Genomic DNA, 12569 nt, shown 5'->3' on the forward strand with positions numbered 1-12569 from the left:
ATATAATATGATATTTGCTTTTACCTGTAGTTGTCAATTTATGCAAATTTTTTATTGATTATTTTGATGGAAATACTCGTATCAGTACTTGGTATTCATACACAGTATGAGTTGATGCATTCCTCACAATAAAGGATGTAGTGCTGGTTTGACTTTGATGTGAACATGGACACACTTTATTTCTGTTTTGAGCAGCAGTCCATAAAAAAATACTTTTGAATTTCTTGTAAAAGAAGAGTAGCAATGGCCTAATATCTGCTCCAACGATGTGGTTTTCTGTTGAAATCAAAGGACATCTTAATGGAGAGACAACACTCTAGACAACCGGCCTGATGGAACACACAGACACACGTATCCACTTCCTTAAATCCATTATGGCTTTAGACTTCAAAGCTCATACTGGTTCTTTCCAAATTCACTGAAAACAGAGAGGGTTGCTCCATGTTTGCGGAGCAAAATAATACATTGTGTAATGTGCACTGCTCTCCTCACTGCACTGAGAGTGCAAATGCCTCTCGATGTCTTTTAATGTAGCCTTAGAATCTGTATTTGTCATCTGCTTGTTACAATGTTCGAGATGTTCCGCTATAATGGCCTTTACATGTCCCTCTGTTTTGTCTTTCAGGTGGGATTTTTGAGCAAACAGACGGACCTGTTTCACTCGTCAGTGCGGAGGAGCTTGCCTTTAAATTTGCTGTCAATAACATCAACAGAAACAGGACTTTGTTGCCAAACACAACATTAACATATGACATACAGAGGATTAATATCTACGACAGCTTTGAGGCGTCAAGAAAAGGTGAGTGACTTTTTTGGCGTTTAGTAAAGGATTGTGATCTCACTGTGGAAGACGACAGGGATCTAGACGTCTACGGAACAAAATATTTGTTTAGTTTAATGTTTTTTTGGATCAAGAATGGAAAGGTCCAGTGTGTGACATTTAGGAGGGATTATTTGCAGAAATGTAGTATACTACCCATAAGTTATGTTTGGATAAGTGTATAATCGCTTTAAGATAAAAAAAAAAAGTTTTTCATAGCCTTATAGGCTTAGTCTTTCATTAAGATAAGAGCCTTGCTTTACTTATGTTTACATGTTGTAGCAGAAGCTTCCCACGCAAACAATGAACTGCTTTTCCCACATAAACCCGATGCATAAACTAAACAAAGAAGAGAGAGGAAATGGCAAATAGAGTGGGAGAGTAGAGAGAGTTAAAGAGAAAGTGTAATTACATCTTGGTATGTGAAGGCCACCACAGTTACCTGCTTGGGAAAGGGAGGCATGAGCAGAATCTTCCATGTCACTAATTCTTAGGGTCGGGTCATACTTACTGCAGTCTGTGTCTACAAAGAGGGTCTGCACCAGTTTAAAGTTTCAAGCATGTATACTAAATCTCACATTTCATGGTAGTAGCAATTATTTCTCACCATAATTTGCCCTCCCATGTGTTTCCTTGTGTTTTTTTGGTACATAGGACCACACTTCAGGGTAGTGGTTTGCTAGCACTGTAACCTTGCAGCAAAAAGACCGACGTTTGCAACCCGATCCGATCGAGGGCCTTTCTGTATGGAGTTTGGATGTTCTTTCCATGTGCACATGGGTTTTCTCTGAGTTCTCCGTTTTCCTCCCACAGTCCAAATACGCATGCACTGGTTTATAGGTGTGAATGTGAGAGTGAACGGTTGTTTGTCCCTGCAATGGACTGGTGACCTGGGATTGGCTCCAGCGGCCCAGTGACCCTCATGTGGAGGATAAAGTGGTAGACAATGAATGAATGAGTTGTCTTCCTTAAGCAAGTTTCCTTGGTGACCATCTGCTTCGTTGTCTCTTTTTACCAAAAACAAGAGCACGGCACCAATTGGAATAGAAAGTGCTGTGCTACAGGGAGCATTCACCGTCTGCTATGGTATGGCATGTGCAAAATCAAACATGAGGTGTTTGCAGATTCGTCTGTGCAGGGATTGCACAGCCCAATATGGAAAAGTATGACCTGGCCCTTAACCACTGGACCTTTAATCCCTGCCTTTATGTTCTTCAGAATGCATACTGGATGCACTTTGATAGGACAGAACTTCCTTTCGTCTCAAACTTTGCTCTTTTCTTCCTCTTTAGCTTGTGACCAACTGTCTTTAGGTGTGGTTGCAATATTTGGGCCCTCACACAGCTCATCGTCAAATGCCGTGCAGTCCATCTGCAATGCACTGGAGGTGCCGCACGTCCAGGTGCGATGGAAACACCACCCGATGGACAGCCGGGACACCTTTTACGCAAACCTGTACCCGGATTACTCCTCGCTCAGCTACGCCATCCTGGACTTGGTGCAGTTTCTCAAATGGAAAACAGCCACTGTTGTATATGACGACAGCACAGGTGAAGACACTCTTACACTCTTCTATAACGCTAGGTTTAATTACACTGGATCACAAATTATAACCAATTTTTTTTGATCAGGCACAACCTGATAACATCCCTCTATATATGTAATAATTCCCTCTTGCACTAAATGATTTCCTCATGAGTTCATATAAATCTGCTCCTGTTCACTGTATCTGCCTTTTTTGCCATTTCTGCCATTTTGTTGGAGGATGTTCCAGTCATTAAATGTGTTTCCATTGCACTTATTCACATTTACCTTTAATCATTGTGACAACTTTGCCACCTCCTTCAAGATTGAAGACTTTTTTTTTTTTTAATTTTCCATTTAGATTTGTTTTTAATGCATAAATTGAAAAGGCGCATAAACGCAGTCTCATGGAATCTCAGCCATATATTCTCTTTGCATTTTCAGTGGCGCCATGCCTAAACTGGTTCTGTCTCTTTTCCTCAGGTCTTATAAGACTACAGGAGTTGATAATGGCTCCATCCCGGTACAACATCCGACTAAAGATCCGGCAGCTTCCTGTTGACACACAGGACACGAGACCTCTTCTCAAAGAAATGAAGAGAAGTCGGGAGTTCCGCATCATTTTCGACTGCAGTCACCAAATGGCAGCGCAGATTCTCAAACAGGTCAGTGCAAGGCTTTCATGGCATCACTGACCCACCTGTCAGAAATTGGTATTGCTGCTATGTTGTCCTTGTCCTTGAATCTTTCTTTGACTCTGGATGACACTTATTCTATTTGGAGTGAATGGAAAATTTAAGCCTTTTCTTACCAAGAACTTGGCAGTGGATACGTGGGAGTGAAGTGCTGCCCAAATTGACTTTAATATATGTATTTTATATACATGTGTATATAAAAGATATAAACAACTGTCAGTCAACAAAGCACTGTCAGTATGATGCATACAGTGGAGATTGTGTGGGTGGTCTGATGCTCTATAGATGTCAGTAGCAGGCTGCTGGATGCCACCATCCCCCCCCCCCTTCTCCTCTATTCAACAGCTGTCAACTTCTATTAACATGTTTACCAAGTGTTTCATCTCCTTTCATGTTATTTAAATAACTGAGTCCTCCCAAGTTGCTCAAATCTAAGTTGACATATATGTGCTCATGGCCAGTCTGCGCAATCTCGGGCCATGAAATCAGTGTCCACATGACAGAGGAAGTGAGCGAAGGTTTATAGGCAAAAAACCTCCAGACACTTCCCTTTTCTTAAACAAATCATCGTTAAACAGTGTTTCTTTTTACATATGTGCATGCTATTGAGTATCATACAGCAATAAAAGGTTTCTATTTAAGGCATGTGTGGATTTGCTGTGGTGCATTATGGAAAACCTTTGTGTAGATTTCAGTTTGTTTAGATCTGCAATGTTACATAATATAGTTAGGAAGTGATTTGTTTCCTGTTAAGGAAGATGGAGGTAATGGCAACATTGCTCCCTCTAAAGTGAGACGGCTGCAAACAGTTTACAGCGTGACTGAAAACACAAAGGAGTGAATTCTACCGTTAAAAAAAAACAAACACAAAAAAACGTTGTTCAGCAGTTTGACATCAACTCTGTTCATGAAGACTGAATGGAGGGAGAATAATAACAGCAAGGAAATCGCCAAAGGTTTGGGGAGAAAGAGAGATTGGGACAACTCACAATGATGTTAGTGTTTTATATTTGTTTTTGTTTATATGTTCTTGTTGTGCTCTGCTGCAGAGGAGGATAGAAATCCAACTGTATTGACCGGAAGTGAATATGTGATCAGTCAATCGACCAAATATTGTGAAAAATAGAGAAATAGTGAACAGAAGAAAGAAGGAAAGAAAGAAAGAAAGAAAGAAAGACAATGTAACGTGATCTAACTGGTGCAGGTGCATGTGTGTGAAGTAGAATTTGATGCGATTATATTTTAAAAATGGTTTAAATGTCACATCTGAAACACTGTTTAAGGCCCTTGGGATATTTCAATTGTCATGCTATGATTCTCAACAACATGATGCATCCTTGTCTTCATTTTGACAAGCTCAGTTGCACTCAACGTGTCTGTCAGGTTACACTCCCTCTCAGTCTGGATGGTAAAAATAGTTTGCACGTCCTTGTCCTTGTTGTTGTCGTCGTTGTCGTTGCTGTTGTTGTTGTTGTAAAAGAAAAACACTTTTTTTTGGCCCTACACGATAATAATTGTGTTTTAATTTTTATAACAGTGTTTGTGCAGCTGTGGAAGAACTAAAATAATAGCTCGATGAAGAACAGAAAATGTTGACAGAATTATATTGCATCATCACTGTAAATGCGTCCTGCAGCCGTGCAAATAGATTACTTTAATTAATGAAATCTCAGGCTTACGATACAAAACATCACTCACATTTTCAATGTCATGCATTTGGCTTGATGGAGGGGGGAGGAAAGCAGGGGGGTGAATTTGCCTCCATGGAAGCACAGCATCTTATTTACATAACCTTGGCTTCTTTTCTTTTTTTTCCCCCCACCAACAACAGATGGTACAATTAAATGGGAAGCACAACTGCCTTGGGAACGTGCCTGCCTTTGAATGTAGATTGAGTAAAACAAGTGGCAGTGATGGAGTGTTCATCTATGAGACAAAGATTACCAAGTCCTTGATTGAAAGCTGGTCTCTCTCTCTCTCTCTCTCTCTCTCGCTCTCTCGAACCATTTAAAACAATTTAGATGCATAGGAAGTCATCAAGTACTGTTACCATTCTGTAAATCTCTGGACCACATATGGTGCAGAACTCCCAGCAAGTGAGAGCGGAAACTTACTCACAAAATGAACAGCATGTTCGTCAATATGCTCATTAAAAACTGCTTTTTTCTTCTTCTTTGCAGATGAAAGTCATTTGTGTACCTCTCCAGTTTTGTTTGTTCTCACTGAGCTGTTAATTCTAAAATGGCACCACAAATTGACCGTTTTCTCTCTCTCTCTCTCTCTCTGTCCTCCGTCATCCACTTGTTTCTTTCCCATTCTCTGTCTCGGTATCCTTCTAGGCGCAGACCATGGGGATGATGACAGAGTATTACCACTATATCTTCACCACTCTGGTAATGTATCATGCTTGTAAATGCAAATAGAGTCCCGTTTGTTCTCATCTCTCCACCGCTTGAGTTTTTGATGAATAGCGGCTAATTGCCAATGGGCTTTGGATCCAGTCCATTATATCAATTTTGTTTGACAAGCTGGAGGCATAATGGAGTCTTCAGTGTACTGTAGTAAACACTCTACTTTATAGCAAAGTCAACAAAAGTCTTGGAGGTGGCAGCATTAAAAAAAAGGAAACAAACAACAGCCTGATTTTTGAAACTGAATGAGACTCACACATTTACAAAGGATTTCACAGGATTAGGTCACATATTTACAGCAGACTTGGACTATTTAAATGCTTTAATAAAGTTGACTTACCTAACTTCACTACTACGTTTTTCCTGCCAATGGCTGACATATCGTTCATTGGATGATAAAATATGTTTGCCCAGTTTTATTTTGCCATCACTATCTTATAAAAAATAACAGTTTAATACTATGAAATGATACACAAAACTACGTAACTTGATAAACATGTATTGACCAACATTAATAATGTTGGTGAAATGTTTATTCGATGAGATTTTGTGTTTTTGCTGCAGTGCAATAATCAAGAATGAATCTGTCAAATAAACATTTGGATTAAGAATACAGTTTTAGTGACTTAGCAGCATTTTTCAAGTTTCTTCCTATTCTCTACCACAATCACTCCTCCCTCCCTCTATCCAATATATGAGCAGTGCCAATGCGGTCTTGCGTGTGTTTTTACAATATTTCTTAAATTTACTTTGAAACGATGCACAGATTTGTCATTTATAAAGCAGACATGCCCCATCCTCTCTATGTTACATGTATCGTACAAGCAGAGAGGAGCAGGAGCATAATGTGGTGACACGGTGCAGCATTTTGGCAAAATGGGGCACTTCACAGCGTGTGTGCATCCAGTTCATGACACACTTTAAATGTTATATCACCAGCTAAAACTGAAGTTATTGTTTTCAGATGTCATAAAGCTTTATTTGCATTAGTTCAAAATGGCATAACATGCATTACTGTGCAGAAGTCTCAGGCCACCAATTGACTTGTTGTTTTAGCAATACTATACTTATCATACAATATAATTAATTCCCAATCATTCTATTGGAACACATCCAGAAAATCTGGCAAACATGTATGCAGTTAAAATAAATTGTGCATTTTGTGTGACCTCTCCTTACACTTGAACAGTAACACGACCCTGGCCCTCTTAAACCTGCAGTGGAACCTTAGTTAATGTTGCAGGTAAAAGCCTGCAAGAGTTAAACAAGAGCCACCTGGCACTTTTACACAGTACTGTATGTCATATTCTGTTTAATTGTAATGCATATTTATAGTCTACAGTTGTGGACATCAGTGGGTCAGGGTAGCCTCCAACAGGAAAATCAAGAGTTCGATCCCCAGCTCGTCTAGCCTACATGCCAATGTGTCCCTTGGAAAGACACTTAATATTGCCTAAGAGATCCAGCCACTGGGGCGCATAAGTGCATTCTTGGTGACAGTCCCAAGCTGGGATAAATGGAGAGGGTTGTGTCAGGAAGGATATAAAAAGACTGGCATTAAAATCAATGCCAAAAATAAGTAGGATTACCATTATTATCATTTGGTCTTTGTCAATTTCCTCTTAAAAGGACCACTGAGTAGGATTTGGTGGCATGTAGTGGTGACGTTGTATAATTAAACTGTACAAGAGAAACATGTAGTTACTAATTATGGCAGCACAAAAATAAATCATCAAACCCAGAGATGAAAACACAATAGTTCTTATTTATTTTCAATAATATATATTTTGTGTGGTTGAGACACTTATTTAATCCCAATCTTCTTAATCCTACAAAAAGTTACATTTAATATTTGACTACAAACAGCCTGCAAACCCTATGAAAATAGCAAAACCAGCTGTATTGTCATTGTTTGTGTATAGCCTGTAACAATTAATCATTGGGAAAAAAAAACAAAACTTGTGAGTGCCAGTAAAAACACATGAGTCACAGCATGCGTGTGTTTCCTCATTTCAAAACGGCACAGTTGTCATTTTACTGTCCACTGCCCACGTTTATTAAATAGCAAATCGGACCACCCATGAGCGTGCTGGTCTAAAAATGATTGATGGTCTGGCTCATTGTTTAGTTTTTTTTTTTCCTGACATATTTTCACAATTCTCACTTTTTCCTAAAATGATCTTGTCGGTCTAATATAAGCAGAGGCAGAAGAGGGACACGGCTGCTCTTCACTCTGACACTGGTGACAAACAGACTGAATTGGAATGAGTACCAGCATGTTCTGTGCTGTTCCTTTCACTCTCTGTTATTGTCTCTGCTTCTGCCTCCCCTGTTCTCTCACACACACACACACACACACACACACAAACACACACTCTCTCGCTCTCTCTGTCTCCCTGGATTGGGCCAGTCTGTTGTGATAATACGATATGACATAGAGGTCCAAGCGTGATGGGTGTCATCTTTCACGCTCGACAGCGTGGCAACGACATTGTTCTGCCACGCATCTAGTCAGTGTAGCAAGTGTACTACTTCAACGGGGGGAAATTTTCATTTTTTTCAAGTACACTAGTTTATGTGTTAAGTGTAACAGTTTCAGATAAATGAAATAGGAAAAAGGACATTTAAGTTTAAAACTCTCATTTGTTATTATTTTCTGCATTAAAGGTCCAATATGCAATATTTGAGCACCACTAGTGGATGTTGAGAAGGTACATGTGTCGCCAACACAAAAACAGTGATAGCTAATGGTATCATGGCTAAATTAACAATGGGACTTTTCTCCCTTTTCTTTTTTTATTCTATTTATTTTTAGCCAAAGACTGAGCTTTCTTTGGAAGTAAAGTCAGAGAGAGAGTCACCTTCGGCTGACATTGAACTATTTTCTGCCTCTACCTCATCTGGCTGTGTTTGTTGCTGCATCACAAACTCTGAGCTTTCAGAAATACAAACTCTTATTGCTCATGAATATGGGGATTTTTCTCACGATCTCCTCTTATGAACATGATAACAAAAAAAGGAGCATTTTTATATATATATATAGGTTCTGGCATTTACTCAAATGCAAATACTGGACTGGCTACCACAAGAGAGGCAACAAACATTAGTACTCTCTTATAAATGTACACAGTTAAAGATCCAGTTTGTAACATTTTGAATCATTTATTGGTTAGATAATGAATATAGGACAAATAAGCAAAGTGTATAATCACTTTAAAATAAATACGGGAAAAATAAAAAATTGTATATGTACTTTTGGCAACAGCCTTCCATTATTGTGGCTGCCATCTTGCATGTTTCTAGTGCATTTTGCACTTGTTCTGCGATACAAAGTCTAACGTAGTTCTCTGATGCTCTTGGGAAAGTGTTGGAGTGAGGGGAGGAGTCCTCTGTTTGTTCCAGTGTCACTATGAATGTCACTAATTCTTACACATTGGATCTTTGGTATTTGTTTTCTGCTATCTTGTGAGGCAGAATGTTGCTTGTTGCACCTTTAACAATAAATCTTCCCTGATGTGATGCTGTATAGAGTCATAGTGTAGGACTTATTTAAATGTGTTGCCATATTGTTGTCAACACCATTAATGAAACCTTACCTACAGGCTTGATTCAGGGGAGAATGATGAAAACATGCTATACATGGCAGTACAATTTCCCCTCTACTAAGATGTTTTATCTTCTGAGGTGTGGAAAATGCCGACTTATTAGAGCATGAAAAGGCAACAGCACAGTGGTGTGGGCTAATAACTTCCTTGTCCTTCGAAATGAGTCTGTCATTGCTCCTGTCACGCAGCAGCAATCTCCGAGAACCTAAAGCTGAGTACATGCAGAAACACTTATGCATGTACTCAGAGATATGCAGCGTGTTCATCCTCAGGTAGAGATTTTCTGCATAATTCTCTTGTAGGATTATGTTGATTCTGTGTCACGGATGTGTGTACAAGCAGTGCAGCGTTGCAGAATTTAAAATTGGAACAACTTGCTTCTCTGGGATTGCAAAACACCCGCAAACAAAATGAAATTGTCACGAAAGATAAGTTAGTTTTCATAAACAATTCTCTCCCAATTAGTTTGTATTCTTAGCTTCAGAGCATCTTGTAACCTGATCTACTCTGTGCGAGTGTTTCTGAGTGTCATACAGAACAATAGTGATTTACTTTGATCCATGTTCATAAAAGATAGTACTGTACTATATTCTAATGGGAAAGGCAGGAAAAAAAGGAGCAGTATTTCAGTGACTGGTGGAGACTGTTCTTTAGTAAGTGTCTTGCACGCTCTTGTTCCCCCAGCACTAACCCCACAGGGTGTTAATGAAATATCTATGTTCATCCAAATGTCTTTTCCAAGCCCCCCAGCCCTTTCCGACACGACGTGTCAACATGTGACTTCACACTTCAGCTGCAACGGCTGCCCCAGAAATTACAGCAGCTCAAATTGAATTGCTTTTTTGCTTAGAAGTTGCCAAGGGAATGCAAGTGTTGAATTATTAATGTGATCCAACAGACGTAGGGTTGTGTTGCCCTTGTTCTTAATTGTTTCATTATCTAAAAGCAATAATTACACTCCCCAAATATACAAAATGTATGTTTTTCAATATTTTATATAATTTAACTTGATGAAGAAAGACATTTTTATGGACCTGTGTATAACTCAAGCTTGTGGTTTTTGCAGCATTGTTATGCAAGTGCAAAAACAATAACAATTTGTCATTTCTAAAAGGATTTGCCAAAAAGTAACTCCGCCACAAAAGAGCCTTTTAAGATTTCATTTATTATGGAGAGACTACTTCAGACGCCTCACTTAAGTCTCCTGATCTGACATTGAAAGCTGCATTTCTCCTTCATTTCTCTCCATTTGGTCTTAATATAGAATCTCTTTAATCAGATGCAGCGTCATTGTCTTTTTATGTGAGGAGAAAGCAAACAGGATAAATACTTTATAACAAAGATGCTCAGCACTGGCAGACTTAATGAGAATCCACGCATTTTATTTCTGTTCCCTTTAATAATAAAGGACCTGATGGCCATCGACCTGGAGCCATATCGCTTCTGTGGGGTCAATATGACTGGCTTCCGCATCCTCAACGTGGATAATCCCCAGGTTGCATCCATTGTGGATAAATGGTCGATGGAGAGGCAGCTACCACCTAAACCAGATTCAGGCCTGCTGGAGGGCATCATGACGGTATGTTTTATCTCTGTGTTGTTCCATTTTATGTTGGTCGTCAAAATGTCAACGTGAAGACACCACACATATCTTATCCGTCTCTCTTATCAATCGTTTTTGCCCATGGTAAGAAACAGTTTTAATTCTGAAAGTATGCCATCTTAAACTCTTTCACCTCAGTATTTATTATCACTGTATATGGCAACCATTCCCACTGTAGCGTCTGTATGAATACTGTCTAATATTTTGGCATGTACACAAATGTGGATGATTTTGCTTCAATTTTATCAAACGTGAAATGAAAAAGATTTTTTTTTGAATTTTAAACAATATGGCAAGGGGGAATAAGGGGAATGTTAAAATGCTAATACATCCAGCATCTCAGAAACAAGTATTGTTCTGGGATTCAATTGACAGTAATAGCCTCTGTTTATTCAGATGCAAAATGTCTGTTTGATTAGTAGACACAAATTAGGCAAGAGTACAAGAAAGTTATGCAAGGTTATCAAAGACAAGATCTCTGAAGCTAAACAAAAGAAAAGGAGAAGTCTTGGGTTCTGTTTTAGCATGGTGATAGCTTCCAACTCAGAACTATCCAGCTTGTGCAGCTTGTTATTAACCAGATGAATGAAATGTAGATGATCATGTAAGTATTGGTGATTTATCGATAAAAGTCACAAAGCTTGACACGAGCCACATTTGTGTCAAACGGCTTGAAGAACAGCTAAAGGGAGACATTAGTCTTTGTGTTACAACATTTTACCCACAGCAGGTTTACACTGAGCTCATTTACTTGAATGGATTCATATGTCAATCATTTCCTAATGAGCAATTTCAAATAATGTGCAGTTCCAATTCTTTTAATTTTCCAATTGTAGAGTCATGTTAATTATCAAATGTTAATTCATTAAGTTAGTGCAGCATGTCAGTGCATGTGTCAAAAGCAATTATGTTTCCATTTTCCCTTGCCTTTATTGAAATCTACCAAGTTGTGTTTCTTTGGGGGAAAAAAGGAGTGAACGTTCAAATGTAGCCTTATAACAATATAACAATATACTGAAATAATGTTTACCCCTTATTCCAGACAGATGCAGCTCTGACCTATGACGCAGTCCACATTGTATCCGTCTCGTACCAACACGCTCCACAGATGACGGTGAACTCGCTGCAATGCCACCGTCACAAACCCTGGAGATTTGGAGGGCGCTTCATGAGTTTCATTAAAGAGGTGATGGCAACACCTTTGGCCCGTTTCCATTTTGATTTAAGTTTGATTTATCTTGTAGCATGCCAATTGTTGAACAATTGCTACTGAGACTGGAGCCTAGTAAGTGTCGAACATCACAAAAGGAACGGTGTGAGGACAGTGTAGTCATTTGGGGCTCAGGTATTTACCCAGTAAATCAATAATATCCGCATACAAAGAAAACCAAGTCTTGACAGACACATGAAAGCGCGGTTGTTGTCAGCTTCTTATATTCCCTGTATTCATAACCTATTTTCCGAAAGGCGTGTACTGTCACCTTTTGAAAGCACAACTCGTGTAATCAGCTCTTATTTCATCTAACATGAGAGTCTGACAGTGCCTCAGAATACACAAACAAGTCTTTGCAAAAGGTAGGTGAAGGGTGCACAGAGATGCTACTATTTGTATCTTGATTTGTTCAAACGACAAAAATGATTTGTGTTTGTGTTGGGTGTGGTGTAGCAACGGTAGAAATTCCTTTTAATCATGATTCAGATTACTGAAGAGTTAAAGCATTAACCACACAGATTGGTGGTAATTCATACAGGCTTTGTGTCTAAATCGAATCAGTCGTCTGTGAGAGCTGCCAAATTTGCATATACCTACAGGGTAATGACATTGATAGCAACAGGGTGCTGTCCAGTTGAAAGGGCACAGCTAAAACCCTCGCTGTAGTACAATGCAGGACAACATGTCATCAAACATGG

General features: G+C 39.1%; 1 protein-coding gene across 1 annotated transcript in view; it reads left to right on the forward strand.

Moving 5' to 3' along the window:
* grik3 (glutamate ionotropic receptor kainate type subunit 3) overlaps positions 1 to 12569 on the forward strand; it is a 124827-nt gene that overhangs the window by 60041 nt on the left and 52217 nt on the right. The window contains exons 2-7 of the mRNA XM_058647563.1: positions 626 to 799; positions 2113 to 2370; positions 2828 to 3009; positions 5379 to 5432; positions 10464 to 10634; positions 11701 to 11844. Of these exons, the coding sequence (XP_058503546.1) occupies positions 626 to 799; positions 2113 to 2370; positions 2828 to 3009; positions 5379 to 5432; positions 10464 to 10634; positions 11701 to 11844 (983 nt within the window). The remainder of the gene's footprint in view (positions 1 to 625; positions 800 to 2112; positions 2371 to 2827; positions 3010 to 5378; positions 5433 to 10463; positions 10635 to 11700; positions 11845 to 12569) is intronic.

This window comes from Solea solea, chromosome 13 (assembly GCF_958295425.1).
Source record: "Solea solea chromosome 13, fSolSol10.1, whole genome shotgun sequence".
Lineage (NCBI taxonomy): Eukaryota > Metazoa > Chordata > Actinopteri > Pleuronectiformes > Soleidae > Solea > Solea solea.